General features: G+C 37.4%; 1 protein-coding gene across 4 annotated transcripts in view; it reads right to left on the bottom strand.

Annotated features, from left to right (window-relative positions):
- The window catches only part of LOC124709038, a 342,602-nt gene that overhangs the window by 213,394 nt on the left and 109,590 nt on the right, over positions 1 to 19,618 (bottom strand). For all 4 annotated transcript variants that reach the window (XM_047240687.1, XM_047240709.1, XM_047240701.1 and 1 more), the window contains exons 12-15: positions 16,809 to 16,932; positions 10,581 to 10,747; positions 10,462 to 10,501; positions 7,376 to 7,455 (exon numbers count right to left, since the gene is read on the bottom strand). In XM_047240687.1, coding sequence (XP_047096643.1) covers positions 7,376 to 7,455; positions 10,462 to 10,501; positions 10,581 to 10,747; positions 16,809 to 16,932 — 411 coding nt within the window. The remainder of the gene's footprint in view (positions 1 to 7,375; positions 7,456 to 10,461; positions 10,502 to 10,580; positions 10,748 to 16,808; positions 16,933 to 19,618) is intronic.

Raw genomic sequence — 19,618 nt, 5'->3', positions numbered from 1 at the left:
TAAAACTGTCCAGTACAAATATGAATAATTATGGATGAAACCACATTGAGTCTCATTTTAGAGAGGAAATCATTTCACCATTCAGTTGAATGACAGGCACCAACAAGGTCACAGAACTGATAATTCATTCAATACATCACAAACAAACACTGCATTGTAACGAATGGTTAAGCTATACGGATCAACAGCCATTCTTCATTGGACACTGGCATAGTATGGAGAACATGGAAGCCACTGCACAGAGTATGAACCATTAATTTATGAGTTTTACACATTATTGGAATGTTGGAACGCAGAAATAAATAAATGCAACAGATGAAGGCCAATCTGGAAGTTTATCAATGTCAAGTAAGTTAAAACAAACAGAAAATGTATCCTTTAAATAAAGATGACCAGTAATCAAACAATGGAAAATCCAGGATGGAATGAAACAATACCAGAGAAGTAAAGTTGCTACTCACCATATAGCGGAGATGCTGACTTGCGATAGGCACAATAAGAAGATTCACACACTCATAGCTTTCGGCCATTAAGGCCTTTGTCAGCAATAGACACACGTACACACATGCACACACACACACTCACGCAAGCACAACTTGCACACATGTCTGTAGTCTCAAAGAGCTGTGTAGTTTCAGCTCTCTGAGACTGTAGAGGTGTGTGCATGTTATGTGTGTGTGTGTGTGTGTGTGTGTGTGTGTGTGTGTGTGTGTCTACTGCTGACAAAGGCCTTAAAGACTCTCTTTCAAAATGACAATTTTGCACTTACTAAGAAGTAAAAGTAGTTTAAAATAAAAGTTAAAGTTTTTGTATGTTTGGAAAACAAAATAAATTGACTTCCTTCATGAAAGTGGCTATGCAACAATGCCTCTGAAGAGACATTACTAGTGCAGCTCGCAGCATATTAAATAACTGTTACTACTGAACTCTGCTTATTAGTTCGAACAAAGTTGACATATTAAACTTGTACAGGGTCAAAAATATCATCAGATAGTGTGACATTTTTACTTTTGTCATCACAACTATTTTTAAGAAGTTGGAAATGAAACAAAATAAAAATAAGGTATCCATTAGAAGGAGAGGATTCATTAGTTCAGAAATGAGGAGGAGGAGGAGGAGGAGGAGGAAGGGACTGACACACAATTTCCACACAACACACTCTCTTTATTTTACACTGTAAGTATCACTGTGAATGATGCCTTGCACTACACAACCCCGCCTTCCACTACACAACCCCTTTCTCATTTTATGAGATTTTCTTGCAGCAGAGCAAGAGCACAGCTTTGGTTGATTCTTTGTTTATGTGACTATTTCTCTTTTCTTACTAGTGAGAAACTACAAACTTTGAACATTTATATCTGTTGGATTATTAATAATACTGGCATTACTTGTTGATATGATCATTTGTGAATTAGCTACTTATAGCTTACAAGTTATGAAAGTCACAACTTTGTCCACATACTTCAGCTGTTGAACCGTATCTCCCGCAGCATCTGATTATCACTTGCAATGGCACCCCACCACTACCACTGTCCCCTCCCATGTTATACCACCTGCTCGGGTAGGGAACAGGTAACACTGGGCACATTCTGCCACTATGTTGGTACTTTTGTAGCAAACAATTTTTGTTTTTGTGTTTCTGCCAAAATAAACATTAAAATCCATGACTTAACCTAAATTACATACCATGAAGGTTTCATACCACACAATTCTGTAAATGAATTATTCAAACAATATTTAGATTTGAGCAACAACAGACTTCCCTAGCCCAGAATTCTTAAAACAGATTAAATGCACTTGGGAACAAGGTTTGAAATCTGATGATGTTCCTAACATTGAATTAACTTGCTTATTTGGTAATTGCAGATTTGTCACAACAATGAAACATTCCAGAGATCAATGCAAAACATACCACAATAAAATATCTGAAAACAGCAGTCTTCAAACATAGTTGTCAGCATTTCCACACAAGCCATGAGACAACGAATAGCAATGTGGTCTCTCAAATGCAGTATTTTTTCCATTTTGATAACTGAGACTGAAGGAAATCTCATATTTATCACAACATAGAAATCACACCTATATTTCATCGAAAGTGTTTCATGACCACTTCTACATTACTCAGATTACAAAAAACTTAATTTCTTCTCTATCCTAGGTACAAACCACAGAGTACTTTGTTATATCCACTGATGTACACAGCAAAGTACTGACATTCTATCCAAGCCTTCAGTATCATCAATATTGCATAATTTATCCTCACTGTTCCTCCCTGTGAGTTTTTCCAGCGTTTCTTTCTCAGTGGAACACAAGAATGCACCATTTTAATGCATATATAAAATTTGCCCTGATTATATTAAAGGGAAAAAATCACTTCAAAAAACTTTTAAAATTACAAGGAGCTGGTCATCACATACCTTAAGAATACAAGATTCCTAGAACTGCCAATATAAGCACTTAAAGTGCATAATACTAACCTAGTTTTTGCAATTCCTAAGTTATTTCTTCGGAGAAAACTGAGGGGTTGGATGAGAAAGACTGGAAAAGGGTAAGTGCAAATTTAGACCCTAATTTAAAGGTACCCACATGCTTTGAGGGCAAGGAATGACAAATATTGAATGCTAAGATTAAGATTTTCTACTTTTAGTGTTTTTATTGGTTAGGAATTTCGTCTCCTGAAGAAAGGTATTCAGTAGACATTCTGCTGTCTCCTTGAAATTTTTAAATATTTACTCTGATTACACGGAAGAGAAAAGCAATGAGAGTAGCACTCTGTCTACACAGACAAGCACTTGGACACAAAGCAAAGTTAAAAACAGCAACATAAGACCACATCACACAAACATTCAAATAGAATTCAATTCAGTGGCCCAAAATCTGAAAAGTTCCTTGGAGTTTTGGACAGGAGATTGGCTGTGCCTGTGAACACATTCACAGCATCTTAACAACAACACATCTTAATGTATCCACAGCATTCAATAAGCCAGCCGCTGTGGCTGAGCAGTTCTAGGCGCTTCAGTCCGGAACTGTGCTGCTGCTACGTTTGCAGGTTTGAATCCTGCCTCGGGCATGGATGTGTGTGATGTCCTTAGGTTAGTTAGGTTTAAGTAGTTCTAAGTCTAGAGGACTGATGGCCTCAGATGTTAAGTTCCATAGTGCTTAGAACCAACCATTCAGTACCTGGCAAGTGGGCAGAAGTAAATATGTTTACAGCACTTGAGAAAAAGGCAGGACAAACTTACAGACTACTGGGGAACAGTGCAGCATAATATGTTTAACTGTCGAACAAATGTGCTGGGGTATATTGTTTTGTTTCGTTTTGTTTCAGGGCCAAAAATAGCTAAGGTCATATGTGCCCATGTCAGCGTTGGGGCTACAGTACCCCACATTTACTTTTTGCTAGTGGCAACACTGCTCTATGTAAGAGATTACTGATGTGCTAAATATTCCTCTATTGTTGTCTCGGCCACCGATTGTTGCTGTTAGTTTTACTGTGTCAGTCTCTGCGTGCATATGTTTATGAGACACTGTTGGCACAATGCTACTGCTGTGTAAAGTACCCCCTGTATCTGGTCCCGCAAGTAAACACATATTAACCATGTACATGCAAACGTGTGTAGTTATTTATACCAGATCAGAAGTTTGAAAAAATCAGTTAGTTTTTACTTATCCATGCTGGAAGAAATAGTCAAAATTCGGCAGGAGTTGTTGGATAAGTCTGATGGGTTAGATCATGCAGAAATAAAAATACAGTGAAAGCATTTCCTAGTACCAGTAGCAATGCGGATGACCTCAGTAATGAAATTTCTGCTTTTCATAAAACGACAGACAACAGCACGATAGATGATACTATCACTTGTACAAATTTGTATGTAAAGAAAATAGTGAATCATCACAGTATCCTCAATACAGAGACGCAAAGAAAACATCACAAACTGAAAGAGTTGCTTTACTGAGATATTTACATCTACGGGAATAAAGAGAGGACATCACACTTACACACTCAAGCTATGGAACTCGGATGAAACAGGAATGAAATTTCTAAGAGCACGTATAAGTTACAAGAGATTTTTGTTTTTACTCCAATTTATGTGATTTGATGACAACAGCACATGAGCTAAAAGAAGAAGAGTAGAGAAACTAGCTGCCATTCATCATTTCTTGCAGCCAGACAAACTAGCTGGCATCCATCCTGTCTTGCAGCCGTTTATTCACAACTGCAGAAATTCATACAACCTGGGGACCTATGTCACTACAGATGGAAAATTGGAGGCTCTCTGAGGGCTCTGCAGTTTCATACAATATATTCCCAATAAGCCAGCAGAATATTCAAGATCCTTGCTGGGTCAACTCAAAAACATTTTTTACAAATGACTTGGATATATTGAGTACAACAAGAAGATGGCCTATACCGGGCCTCAAACAAGCCAAGCGACATAGAGGTGTGCCTGATTCCTGACTCTGAAAGTAGCAAAAGAAACATCACTTTTGATAATTGATACACCAGTTACCCTTTGGTGACATCTCTCCTACAGAAGCAGCTCACTTGTATCAGCACCCTGAAGAATGAAAGAGAAAGCGAAATACCAGTTGAATTTCAGGTAAGCAACAATCAAAAAGCTGGGTCTTCAAGTTCTGGATAAAACAAACAAGCCTGAAATAATAATGGACTACAACATGACAAAAGGAGGTAATGAGTACAACATCTTGCACACAATGAGGTGATGGTTAATGCACATATTTTGCTCTTTCATGAATGTAGCAGAAATCAATGCACAGACTTTGTACTCCTCAAATACAAAAAAACTCGCATTATGCAAAAAGAATTTTTTTTAAGAATTTAGCAATGGCATTGATGAAGCCCCCTCTAACTGAAAGATCCAAAATAATGTGTCTGACTGGTGACATTTCCACATTCTAGATTAAATATTGAGAACTCTAAGAAAAGAAAGACGCAGGTCTGTCTGCTTCTCAAGGATCAGCAACCAAGAAACGTGCGAGCTGTGTAACGTGTGGTCGATCAAAAGACGTACTGACAATCATTATACGTAATATGTGCAAAAAGTTTGCTTGCAAGATACATGTAACAACTGCTTATACTTGCAAAACTGCAACAATTAAGTCCTCTATTCAACTGCGACTTATGTTCATGAGGCCTAAAATATGGAGACATGTAGTAAATGAAAAATAAAGTAAGTCAACCTCAGGTGAAATACCTTGTATTAACTTTTCATTAAATAATTAAATTTTACCTTAAAAAGTTCAAGTAATCAACCAGGGTCAATAGCAGTAGTCATAAAATAAACACCATTTTCTTAAAGTATGACGTTGTGTTATGTAAACTATGTTCTGGGGTATTTTATACCTCGTACGCCTGATCGACTAATGAAAATGTGACATGCTTACTCGGTGGTTAAGATGCTCATACAGGCCACAGGTTCACCTACAGTCTGAATGACCCAACCCTATTTCCCAACTATTTCGACTTTTTGTCCTGAAAATGGAATCTATTCAAAAAGCTGGGGATGTTGATCTCTATTTACAGTATTTTTATCAGCAATATTTGGATTTGAAACTCCTGGAGGTAAGTTATTTTAATAAAAAGGATTTATAGTTATTATTTAATTTATGATGTGAAAAAGAATTCCCTATTTCAAGTAAGACAGATCAAAGCCAAATCTCAAACATTATGACTTACCCTTTTGGAATCCTCTAATTGGCCCTCCCCTCGTACCAATTAGAGGATTGCTATTAAAGATTCAAGTGTACAGTACTTGGTGAATATCTCCAGTTAAAATTTTATTCATGCTGGATGCAGACAAACATTATGATTTATTATGCAATGAAAATAAAGAGAACTTTTTCCTAATGTTTATGACAAAATCACATGGGCACTTCACATTGGCATAACTTGTTTTAAACAGCGAGTGGTCACTTTTACACTAAAGGCAAATGCTTCGAGTGATAACAAGCCATTGCAATGGAAACATTACTTTACTGCTTGAAGCACATGCCTTTAATCTGAAGACGATTACAGCTAGTGAAACTCTCATATGATTCTGTTACAAAAAATATAAAAAAATAAAATGACACAATCACTTATCTTCATGGATAGTATGTCTTTATCCAATAAACTGAAAAGCATCAATGTGTAGGTTTCATTCACTAAATGTATTACCTATTTCAAGGTTGTGGGAAGCTTCTAGTCTTTGTTGATGGCACTGTCAAGTTTTGGTCAACTGAAGTCCAGGAAGAATCATTTAGCTCAATAACTTTGTCATTCTATTAGTTTCTAAGCAGTAATGATTTCATATGAAGAAATGGAAAGAAAGAAAGAAAAAGGGGAAAAAACTGAGTTTCAGCACTGAATGAACACTATATGCACTGTATAGGATACCCACACTTACCCAGACTGACAACAGCCATTTACAGCTCAAGTGACACCCCAAAACTCTCTAGATAACTAAAAACTGAACTAAACACACTAAAAAGCCTGAGGATTTTTTGATCAAATCTATATTTAGAGCAAGAGATGGTCAAATAAGACTTTCTTTTTCAGATGGGAACAAATAGTTTCAATACTGTAAGATTTATGAATAACCAGAGGATGCACACTTACAGTATGGAATATACAAATGGGAACCAATCATCATATGACACCACCTATCATTCACAAGGGCTGTCACAGATAAATGACAATGCTCACTGGCCAGTTCACACAGTAACACAGCTGTGACATCTCGTTCACTGCTTGATTATTATTTTATTATTCCATTTTTTTTAAGCCAATGGCCTTGCCGTAGTGGTATCACAGGTCCCTGTCAGATCACAGAAGATGAGTATTATTGGCTAACACTTGGGCCTATGACCTGCCAGTCTACTGAGCACTGTTCTGTTGGCAAGTGGGGCACACTCAGCCCCTGTGAGGCAAATTGAGGAGCTACTTAATTGAGAAGTAGCTGCTCCAGTCACAATAACTGACAACAGCCGGGAGAGTCCCCCCCCCCCCCCCCCCCCTTCCACCCCAAATCTGTATCCAGTGGCGCCAATAGGGTGAGGATGGTATTGTGGTTGGTCAGTACTATTGGGCCTTCTGAGGCCTTTTCGGATGGAATTTAGTATATGTTTTGAGATCTCTGACATTTGTGCCTGCTATACTTAATTTGTAAAGTCAACTACTTCTAGCTGTTTCTCACTGTAACTTTGTCTTTAAATTTCCTCAATGTGTCTTCCCACTGCTGCGGACAAAATATGTACATTTAAATGAAAATGAATGGAGCACATTCTGCAGTGATATCAAATTCACAGATATAAATAAAAACTTGAAAGCTCCAGAGAGATTTTTTGATGTTAGTAAATGTATGTTAATACTTACACTAACTTAACAGACGAAATCTGTAGTGGTTCTGCAGTCTGCTCCGACAATTTTCTCTCCTTAGGTGCCCTCCTTTTTGGCTAAAATAGTTTAGAAAATGATGACACATATCATCATAATTATTCCAAATACTAAAAATAACTATAAATCACTTCTTCTCCAAAGTGGAGCTAAATACTAATAACTAAAAAAGTGAGATACTGTACTTACAAGGTGGCAAGATATCTACACATGAGGTTACAAAAACATAGCTGCAAAACAGGATAGATTGCTACTCACTACAAAGAGGAGATGTTGAGCAGCAGACAAGTACACTGAAAGAAGACTGTTGGATATTAGAATCTCTGTTACAGGCTCCTTCTTCAGATATTGAAAAACACACACATACACACTTTCCTACATGGACAACTATCTCACACATGGCTACTGTACACTCTGGGGGCTAATGTCCAACTAGTGAGCAGTGGTATCAGCTGGGGTGTGAATGTGTATGTGTTCTCCTTTCTTTTCTGTAGAATGTAATAACTGAAAGCTTTGAAAGTGTATAACTGTCTTTTCATTGTGTCTGTCTGCAAATGAACTTTGTCATCTTTATAGTTAAGTAGCAATCTACCCTTTTCGTAGTTGTTAATATTCCAACTGCTTACCAACTGCTCACTGAAATATGCGACTCAGACTCATGCCATCTGATCATAGTTACATACATGCACAGCCTCTGGAATACACATATATCCACAGATACAACATACTATTTTCTGAGAGTTACAAATACTCTCTTTAAATTCTGAAGGTGGTAGAGGTAAAATACAGAGAGGGAAAGGCTATTTACAATTTGTACAGAAACTAGATGGTAGTTATAAGAGTCAAGGGACATGAAAGGGAAGCAGTGGTTGGGAAGGGAGTGAGACAGGGTTGTAGCCTCTCCCCAATGTTATTCAATCTGTATATTGAGCAAGCCGTAAAGAAAACAAAAGAAAAATTCGGAGTAGGTACTAAAATCCATGGAGAAGAAATAAAAACTTTGAGGTATGCTGATGACATTGTCATTCTGTCAGAGACAGCAAAGGACTTGGAATAGCAGTTGAATGGAATGGACAGTGTCTTGAAAGGAGGATATAAGATGAACAACAACAAAAACAAAACGAGGATAATGGAATCTAGTCACATTAAGTCAGGTGATGCTGAGGGAATTAGATTAGGAAATGAGACACTTAAAGTACTATAGGAGTTTTGCTATTTGGGGAGCAAAATAACTGATGATGGTCGAAGTAGAGAGGATATAAAAAATGTAGACTGGCAATGGCACGGAAAGCGTTTCTGAAGAAGAGAAATTTGTTAACATCAAGTATGGATTTAAGTGTCAGGAAATCATTTCTGAAAGAATTTTATGGAGTGTAGCCATGTATGGAAGTGAAACATGGACGGTAAATAGTTTGGACAAGAAGAGACTAGAAGCTTTCGAAATGTGGTGCTACAGAAGAATGCTGAATATTAGATGGGTAGATCACATAACTAATGAGGAGGTATTGAATAGAATTAGGGAGAAGAGGATTTTGTGGCACAACTTGACTAGAAGAAGGTAGGTTGGTAGGACATGTTTTGAGGCATCAAGGGGTCACCAATTTAGTATTGAGGGCAGTGTGGAGGGTAAAAATCGTAGAGGGTGACCAAGAGATGAATACACTAAGCAGATTCAAAAGGATGTAGGTTGCAGTAGGTACTGGGAGATGAAAAAGCTTGCACAGGATAGAGTAGCATGGAGAGCTGCATCAAACCCGTCTCTGGACAGAAGACCACAAAAAACAACAACAACAAATACTTCTATCAATCATTCTTATATCTGTGCAGAAAAATGTTCCATGACATCAAGGAAACATCATTAGTCAATTCTGATGTACACAGAACTAACTACTACCTTCACAGACACATAGTACTGAATTATTTGTAGTTCTAAGTAAATAACAGTCTTTGTTTCAGTTATCCAAGTAGCTACAGCCACAAGGAAAAAAATTCATCTATTAACCTATTTCATTGTTCTAAGGAGTTCTCAAATGTTATCAGTCTTGATAATGGGGATACAGAAAATGTGATGATGATGATTTTGGTTCGTGGGGTGCTCAATCATCCAAACAAATTCTCAATCTTTACACAGTCAAGGCTTGCCATTTTCCCCGAATGATGATGCAATGATGAGGACAACACAAACACCCAGTCCCCGAGTGGAGAAAATCCCCGACCTATCCTGGAATTGAATCTGGGATCTGGTGAGGGCATATAGAAAAGGTAAGGGGGGGGGGGGGTTGGAATGGAGAGGGAGAGGGAGAGGGAGAGGGGGGGAGAGAGAGAGAGAGAGAGAGAGAGAGAGAGAGAGAGAGAGAGAGAGAGAGAGAGAGAGAGGGGGGGGGGCACACACACACACACACACACACACACACACACACACACACACACACCTGCATTGTCCTTCCCCTTCTTTGATTCATCCTCCATCACAAAGCACAGCATCTCGATGCTGCATCTAGTAGCCCAGGATTCCGTCTGTGCCGTGGCCCTGCACACTACCACATACAGCTCTGCAGCATCCTCCCGCACCCGTACTCTTGCTACTATTATCTCTCTCCCTTTCTGCCCAATACCTCTCCTGTACCCACTACCCACCTTAGTCGAGAGTGCTACTCCTGCAGTCAGGCCTTAGTATGGCCATGTGTGTAACCTATGTATCTGTGCGTGCGTGTGTGTGTGTGTGTGTGTGTGTGTGTGTGTGTGTGTGTGTGTGTGAGTGCGGGAATTGGGGGGGGGAGTTCTACATCTGGAGGAGGATGCTACAGTAGTTTATAATACTTAACACTCTTCTTTAAATGTGCCTGTCTGACACTCAATGCCTCATCTATGTGGCAAGCTGCAATCTATCTTATTTCACATTATCATTATTCCAGTCCAGATTTTCAACTGTATGTAAAGTTGGACAGAAGTTATTTCTATCCTTTACTGATTGTAATTTCATGTCAGAAACACCACAAAAGCATTGATGCAAAGCTACATTCATCCTGTAAAAGTGTTTCATTATCAGATATTACAAATTTTACCTCCTTTTCAATTGCAGCTGTGGGTTTCTCTTTCTTCTTTCTGAAAAGAACAATTAGAAAACATGTTAGACATATTTCTGGAAACATGAGATATGAACACAATAACGTAATATACAAACCTGTTCTTTTTAGAATCTTTTACAACATTATCATTCTTCTTCATTTCCTTTGGATAGCAACTTTTAAGTTCTGCATCTTCTCCAAAAATTTCTATCCTTATTATTACAGATGGGACATTTTCAGAAGTCACACAGTCTGCAGTTGGACACTGCATGCCCAGCATACCCTATGGTGAGAAATAATCTATAATGTACAAAAAATCATCTTTATCTTTTGTTATCTAATTATTAATATGGTAACAACTGTCAATAACATTATAAGCATTACAAGGAGAAATGACACACAACACACATGTTCCTAATTCGACAACCATTGATTGAAGTACACGTAAGGTAATGTTAAAAAGAGGTGAGGACTGATCATGTTGTTCCATTATTAACTGGTGTCACCATTAGAGATGGCAAGAATAACTCAGAACAGATATCAGTCACTGAGTATTTGCAGAGGTTGTAAGAACAGATAATTTAATAACTACTAACACTGCTTACCATCTACAATTATGAAATGGATACATTGCTACTCACCATGAAGATGACATGTTAAGTTGCAGACTGGCACAACAAAAATACTTTTACACACTTAGGTTTTGGTCAAAGCCTTTTTCACATTCATGGAAGCAGTTACACTCCATGCACAACTGACCACTATTTCCAGTCACTTTAGCTGGCTATGGTGCCTGGAGACAGTGTTCTTGTATGCATGAAGTGTGCTTACTTGTGTGGAAGTGTATGTGTTCTCCTATCTTTTCTGTTAAGGCATTAGCTGAAAGCTTAGTGTACAATAGTCTTTTCATTGTGTCTGTCTGCAACTAAACTTGTCATCTTTACAGTTAAATAGCAATGTATCCTTTTAGTAGTTGTTAATATTCCAACTGCTTACCATCTGCTCACTGAAATGTGCAATTCAGACAAAATGTCATTATCACAAACCAAGGTCTCTCTAAAGCTTCTATACAAAGTTCAGCTGTGAATCCTGTGTAGTAATTTTACTTCTCACTTTCATTATACAAATACAACACATAAGGTGTCCAACAAGATAGTACTACAAGTGTTTTGTAAAATGATGGCTATTTATGTCATGGACACAGATGTTAAAATTTGTTAATCGTAGAAATTTTTCCCCTGTAGACATCCCTTCATTTATATTACTCACAAACCATCAGCATAGCACTATATCATACAACACGGATTTTTGCATCTGGGGAAAGAATTCAAGAAATGGTTATGTCAAGAACTCAAGAGCTCAGCTTCAACAGATGTCAACAGATAGAAACAACATTTATTTCACCATAATACAAAGGGCGTTCAAAAAGTTTTGCACAGTCGTCTCTAATTTTCTTTACTTTTTGCAAGAGGAGAATGAAATTTTTTGTGAATATACTTGGAACATTTAGTTGGTGTATAAAAGTATTTTCTTTTATTTACAGGTGATCCATAATGGACTGTGAAGTAGATGTCTGGTTGCGACAACGGTCGATGATGGAGTTACTCTTCAAGCCCGGCGATGACTCTGCCACATTGATTCGCAAGACGTTGCTGCCTGTTTATCGGGAGGACACAATGGATCGCAGCAGTATCAAGCGGCGGTTGCAGAGGTTTAAAGGTGATTTCTCTCTACTGGACAATCCACGATGCATTAGACTATCGACGGCAGTGAGTGATGTGAATAAGGAGACCATTGATCAAATCATCCAAAATGACAGACGTATGATGACACGACAGCTTGCTGAAATGGCTCATTTGTCATTGGGTGCTGTGGTATCACTGGTACAGTCACTAGGGTACAGAAAAATGCCAAACCCCATACAGCCCTTATGATGCAGGAGAAAATCAGGAAAATGGGTTGGAAAATTGTTCCTCATCCTCCCTACAGTCCGGACTTGGCTCTGTCTGATTTTTACTTCTTTGGTCGTCTGAAGGTTCATCTGCACGGTAATACATTTGATAGTCAGAAAGACCTTATTTCCTGTATCAAGTGATGGTGTAAAAGTCAATCCCCATAATTTTACCAAAGTGCATTTACATCATGGAAAGAACGTTGGGCCAGGTGCATCACAGCTGATGGAAGTTACAATGAGTAGGCTCAATGTATAGCTAAATGTTCCAAGTATGTTCACAAAAAATTTCATTCTCCTCCTGCAACAAATAAAAAATTAGATATGACTGTACAAAACTTTTTGAACACCCTTTGTACAAAACCACATGACTTACCTTCAGAGCAATGAAATCAAAGTTGTACCTACTGTGTCTGTTTTTCTATCACTGCATAGATAACTGATAGTTGTCAATGATCACTAAAAATATTCGGTTTTTAAAAATGATGTTAATTGTGATAGGAATATTCAAAACAATCATTTAATTCATTTCTAGTCAACAGCACTTTAACAATCACAATCACAATGCAATTATGACAAAAGTACTGTGTGTACCAGAGAAGATGAAAAAGTAAAAATAAACAGGGAAGGCCGGAAAATTCCAGAAGAGCATGCTGTCAATAGCATGGTAAGGTAGACAGAACAACTGTTTGGTTGGTAAAGAATGGAGAAGGAAACTGCCTGCACTATATTTAAAGCAAACATTGTGGCATCTGATCACAGTGATTAACAGACACATATACTCAAACAAGTTATAATCTGTAAAGGTTTGAGAAAATGTAATGTTATTATTATAAACCTTTTATCAGCTTGTGGGCTGCTTCAGCTGGCATTCATGTGTCTAACAGAAGAGAGTATCCAAAAGATTCCAAAAAAGCATTGTGTGAATGTAGACTGTGTAATACACGTATCTCCCCTAGAGGTGTGTGTGTGTGTGTGTGTGTGTGTGTGTGTGTGTGTGCTTGAACCCATTGTAAATTCAAGGCTGCCTGTGGGGTTGCCCAGGAATGTTTTATACGCCCATGGTAAATTCTTTCACCACAGAGCCGTTTTGCACTCTTCTTGTTTTTCAAAATAGTTGATTTAAGTGAACATCAAGTAGTTGTGAAATTCTACTTTCATCTTTGACATCAAAAACAGCTTCCACAGAAGGGGAAAAATCCATGCCTCCATTGTTTTCCTGTTACAAAAACAGTGGCTTATCAATTAACGACAAACCATCCATCCTCTGGATTCGAAATTAATTTACTGAATGTGAATTCCTTGATATCAGCTGTGGGTCAACAACAATGTTCTTTCAAACATGCACTTAAGTATTACCAGCCTACGCATGCACACAATGAAAAAAACATTGGTCTCAATTCTTTGTTGTTTCATTCTCCTCCCTGTTGCTAGAATTTGCAAGCATATCAGTGGTCTATGATATAAGGCTGTGGTTGAGGCAACTGCTCGTAACAAGCAGGAAATCCAGATTTGAGTCCAGGTATCGTACAAATTGTCATATGTTGCTATTGGTTAGTAGGTCTACATTAATACATCCGATGACAAGGAATTCATATTTAGTGAATTAATTTAGAACTATTTTGTACAATTGTGGATCGTCGACAAGTTTTTTCAGACATGCATGTAAATATTTTGGAAGGCAATAGTCTAACTAAACAAATGAAAATGTCAAGCACATTTGTGAACTTATTTTTAAAGGTGGATGATGGACTATTTGATGTATGGCTAAGTCAATTGGAATTGTCTTGGAGCTCAGGTTTAACAGAAAGTCTGGGATAAAGGAGGTTCACTTTCACTGCAAAATTTGTGTGATGGAGTCTGTTCATCAAAAAAGAGCATCAATTGGCAGAAAGCTATACTTGAAACAAGAGCTGCAAACACATGCCAAATCTTTTCCCAAGATCAGTACTGGGAAAGAGTCACAGAGGTGTGTTTGATGATGATGTACTCAAACAGCAATAAAGTCAATGGAACTTGTAATTGCTGCCTAGCACAAACAGCTCACCAAGACAAGTTATTATTATTATTATTATTATTATTATTATTATTATTATTACTACAAAGAACATGTATGGAGGATAGTGCATTCCTAGTTTATTCCTCCAGAACAGACGGGTAAACAAGTTTTCTATTAAACCAGTGAAGCATTTTTTTTAGCCTAAAGCAGTATGCTCCCCTGTCAGTTTCTCATTACTTTGCACAACCCGAACCTGGTAATAAGCAATTGTGAAAATACATCACAGCACAAAAAATTCATGTGTTGGTTGCTACTCTATGTAACACATGATGGAGGCATGAACTATTAGAAAACCTGGAATGCAATCTGTTGGCATGGTGAATAACTGGAGGAACTGGTGCTGGTGGTTAGCACTAGCAGGGAAGGATGCAAACACAGGACTGTAATAGTAATTTCTCCAGCCAAATTTTATGTTAATCTTGAAATCAAAGATATAACAAGGAAGATTTATGGGCTCTGCAGTCTAATTCCACAACTGTTACATAGTAATTAATTTAACAAACAATAATGCAGTAGAGAAAAGTGACATCATTTGTCTGCTAGAAGATGTCAGAGATAATGGTATAAGAAAGAGGCTTGTTTCAATTTATTTTATGATGGACGATGACGACGACTCCTGCTTCTTTCTTAGTTATTTACTTATATATGGATAATTACTAAAAAATTAATCCTGTTATTTTCCTGGGAGGGTAGAGAGGTTCAGAAAATTGGGCCTTAAGTGAAACAATAGAAAGTCCAAATTGAAATATCAACAATATTATGAGAAACGATAGATTGGTACTCAACGTAAATATGACATGTTGAGCTGTAGAAAGGCATGACAAAAATACTGTTCTATATAAGCCTTCAGAAAAAGCCCTCTTCAGAAAAGAAAGGAAAGATTCTGGAAGGGAAAGAATCTGGCTGGAGCGGCACGAAATAGCGGTATGTGTGTGTGAGTTGTAAAGCTTATATGCAACAGTCTTTTTGTCATGCTTGTCTGCAACTCAACAAGTCGTCTTTATGGTGAGTAGCTATATATCCTTATCATAATGTTAAGAAACTAAAGTGATTAACAGAGGTTTATTTTTAGTGGCATTGTGCACAAAGAAAATATTTTTGTATTAAAATTTTAACTTACAAATAGTAAGTGTGATTTCAATGTGACAAATAAACTGTTATTTTACCTCAAGTCTCCAAAAAGTGTTACTGTGATTTGTTGATAGACAAAATCTGTGTTTCTGACAGCCACAGACATTTTACTTCATGTGCTTGAAAAGTTTCATGGTCTGTACAAGCTTCCATCACCCACCATTAAAATTAATAACGACACAAAACTCAACACATTTTTAGTTAAAAAACTGGAAGTAGTAGTAAAATAATGCACTTAACCAATTTATCTTGTAAAAGAAAAATAGATAAAAAGTGCTTTAGTAGTATTTTTGTTTGGTTGGAACCAAAAGAAGAAAAGTTAATGTACTCCGTTTGAAGCTGCTTGGTTCTGAATTTATATAAAGAATTTGTAATCCTGCAAAGACTACTCTGATTAGCAAACAACAGAAATGGGCTTTCAATAGCTGAACTACCACAAATAAACTACATAAGAAATAGTGTCAATCAACAGACATAATCAATAACCAAACAAAACTCATATTCCTTGCAAAGTTAGATAAATAATTAAGAAACTGATAAAATCTGGAAAGGTATATTTCATAATGAAGTTGGTAAGCACAGCCAACGACAGTGGCACAAACGGTCATCCTGGCCCATAGTCAATACAGAAAACCTTTTAACTGACAATAATGTAAAAAGAATTAATAATAGATAAATGCTAAATGGGATAGGAGCAATGTTTAAGTAGTTAATTAATTTATTTATCTTACTGTTATGGAGAATTTAAAAGCATTTGTACAAAACAATCCAACTGATGGCTGCACTATTACACAGAGCTGTGCAATGAGAGACAGACAGAGAGAGAGAGAGAGAGAGAGAGAGAGAGAGAGAGAGAGAGTGTAGAGGGGGGGGGGGAGAATAAAAAGCATAGAATAGCATAGTATTAGGCCTCTTCCCAAAGTCTTCTGTCCAAATAAGCACATCTTCCTAAACCACAAGCAACTGAGATTTATAAAGCAGAAATGTATTTACTAAAATGTAGTTGTAAGGTACATGGAAGTGATAGCATGCATCACCTGTATATTACATGGAATTATTACTAATTTAAAAAAAGCGTCATCTAAGTTTTGCCATACAAGATGCATGTATGGCAACCAGCCAGCATAACAGGAACAACTAGAGAGCACTGACAAGAAAAACAGAAGCAAAATCTTTTAACTATAAAATCATATATGTACAAACCCTATCAGAAAGTTTCTCAATGTCTGAATGTGTCTCCTTAAAATTTTTCCAGCAGGGTAGGTGATACTGTATCCTGCAGTCTTCTTGGCATATGACAACCACCAGGCCACTGAAATCTGGATCGCTAGAAACAAAGGATCAAGTAATAAAAGTGGCAAATGAAAGACGGAGGAACCAACAACTCAGGAAATTTAGAAAATTGTTTAGTTGTAAAAGATTTCAGGATACATTGTACTTCTTTTAATTGTACTCTAATTTATTTTTGCAGAATCACTAACAAACAATAAACATAGATATGATTGTTTCAAATATATTTGCGTATCTGTTGAAATTTTTTAGTCTTCTAAGCTGCAACAACAACATCAATATCACTCTCAATTTAACAATATAAGGAATAGGATAGATTCCTACTCACTGTGAATATGACCCCCTGATTTGCAGACGGGCACAATGAAAAGACTGCTGCACATGCAGCTATCAGCCAAAGCCTTCCTCAGCAAAGAAAACATACACACATTCACACAAGTAAGCACACCTCACGCACACTCAGCCGTGACCAATGGCAGCTCCAAGTGGTCGGAAGTGCTGGTGGTGGTGGCTGAGTGTGGATGAGGTGTGATTGCTTACGTAAATGTGTGAATGTTTTCTTAGCCAAGGAAGGCTTTGGCCGATAGCTGCAAGTATAACAGTCTTTTCAATGTGCCTGTCTGCAACTCAATGGGTCACTTTTACAGTGAGTAGCAATCTATTCTATTTCTCATACTGTTGTTATTCCATCCTGGAGTTTCCACCATTTCACTCTCAATTTATTCACTTTAATACATACATCATTCCCACTGCCCACATGAAGTAACAAATGTGTCGTTCTACAATGTTTTATAACAACTTCCTCTGATCACTATAATGCCAAAGATATTTTGGTTTTTGTCCATTTTTCCATTTAGCAATAAGTTACAACTGGAATCTGAACAATATTATTCCTCTCGCATTTTTGCAATTATGTGTATTAATCTCATTACAAGAACATACAAGGTGTTTATAATTAAATTTTCACAACTTGAGAGTGACTGTAGGACAACAAATTTTTGTGTAAATATTTGCAAGGACATATGGAAGAGAAATAATGAATAAGGCACTGAAGGAAACACTTTTTAATTTCCAATTGAGAGGGTAACATTTGTTACTTGCATACCACGTTTGCATTCCAGATTACGAATGTTGCTCAATTTGACAACCATCTGCATCCAGAACAACCTGGAACTGCACTACAGAGTGCTTTAGTGCTGCCTGAACAACAGTGGATCATGGAATGTCCAGCTGTTGTAATACAGCTCATGCACTGCTGGAAAACTGCACACTGCATCTAGCATTCTCAGCCATGGCAATAGTAATTTCATCAACAATTTGAGGCACAATTAGCTGTTGGCCTCCCCCAGGAGCAATTCCCAAATTGTCAGTTAATTCAAACTTCCAAATCATGTTCTTCATGTCAATACTCAGGAAGATAAGATCACTATTGTTGTTTTGATAAAATAGCTTTATGAGTAGAGCCCTGCTCACCTTATCCAGTACCAGGCTGACAGTTTGCAACTGTAGTGCACACTGATGCTTGTGTTTCAACCCTACACCACCATATCAGTATCAGTGCCGGTGCCTAACAGCAAGTCACAACACTTAACACTACTAGAAACACAAATCCTGCAGTGCACTATCTGAACACCATTGATACCATTTGGTACCTACACAGTAAATAGTTTTCCATCTACACTGGCTCAAAAAGCAAAAGTTCAATTGTAACGAGCATGTATTTACTTCCTCATATTACCCGTGAACATGCCCTTTGACTCAGCTGAAAGTGGGTAGAGAGGTTACAAACCATGTTACTTGACCATTGATCTTCCTCCGACAATGATATTAGGGTACAATAACAATGTGTAGGTAATTCAATTATTCATTCCCTTCAAGGAAGAATGTTTAATATCCTGTGAATGATGCTATAATTAGAGACGGAGCACATGCTCAAAGAGAAGATAATCGGCAATATTCTTTTTTTAAAATAATCACCCATAAATTTGCCTTAAATAACTTACAAAAATTATGAAAAATCTAAATCTGAATGGCCAGAAGATTTAAACCCTTTGAATGAGTCTCCTACAGTCTTAACCACTGCTCCTATGGAGAAGTCAAATAACAAAAGTGAACTCAAATCTAATGGTCTTATTATTGCTAGTACTTGTTCTTTTTATCCCCAAAGCTGTTCTCTTGTGCAGTGGAGAAAACTATTGTAGCAGATAGGATCAGCTGCTATGCTTTATTTTTCTGGTATAGCAGTTGAACTACTGGCAACTTAATGGTTTTGGGAACAGTGCAGACATTCTGGTGATACATGTAAAAGTAGTCCATAATGTGATGTAGTCTTGAAAGGGGCCATGAAATCATGATGCTTATGTGCAATGAGGAAAGTTTTGATTTCAGAAGTTGTACAGACTGCATCTATCCTAAGATGTGGCTGGTAGTGCTCTCCCCTGCTCCCCGCTGGGTATGCTTATAAGTTAACAAAATGTTACAACATTAATATTACCATAAAAATTTATACAGTTCAACATCTACAAAATAATCATTCCCCTCTGAAGGTAAAAAGCAAATATGACATAGTCAACCTTCCTTCAGATACAAAATACATAGGGTGCACAAAAATATGGAAGAACCACAAACAACACATTATCAAGCCTAATACAGTGCAGGCCATAGTTGGCATTCAAAACAGCTTCCAGTCATCTCGGAAAATACAGGTCCTGTTTGGTCTCCAA

Source organism: Schistocerca piceifrons, chromosome 1 (genome assembly GCF_021461385.2).
Source record: "Schistocerca piceifrons isolate TAMUIC-IGC-003096 chromosome 1, iqSchPice1.1, whole genome shotgun sequence".
NCBI lineage: Eukaryota > Metazoa > Arthropoda > Insecta > Orthoptera > Acrididae > Schistocerca > Schistocerca piceifrons.
This window is presented reverse-complemented; position numbering and strand designations above follow the sequence as displayed.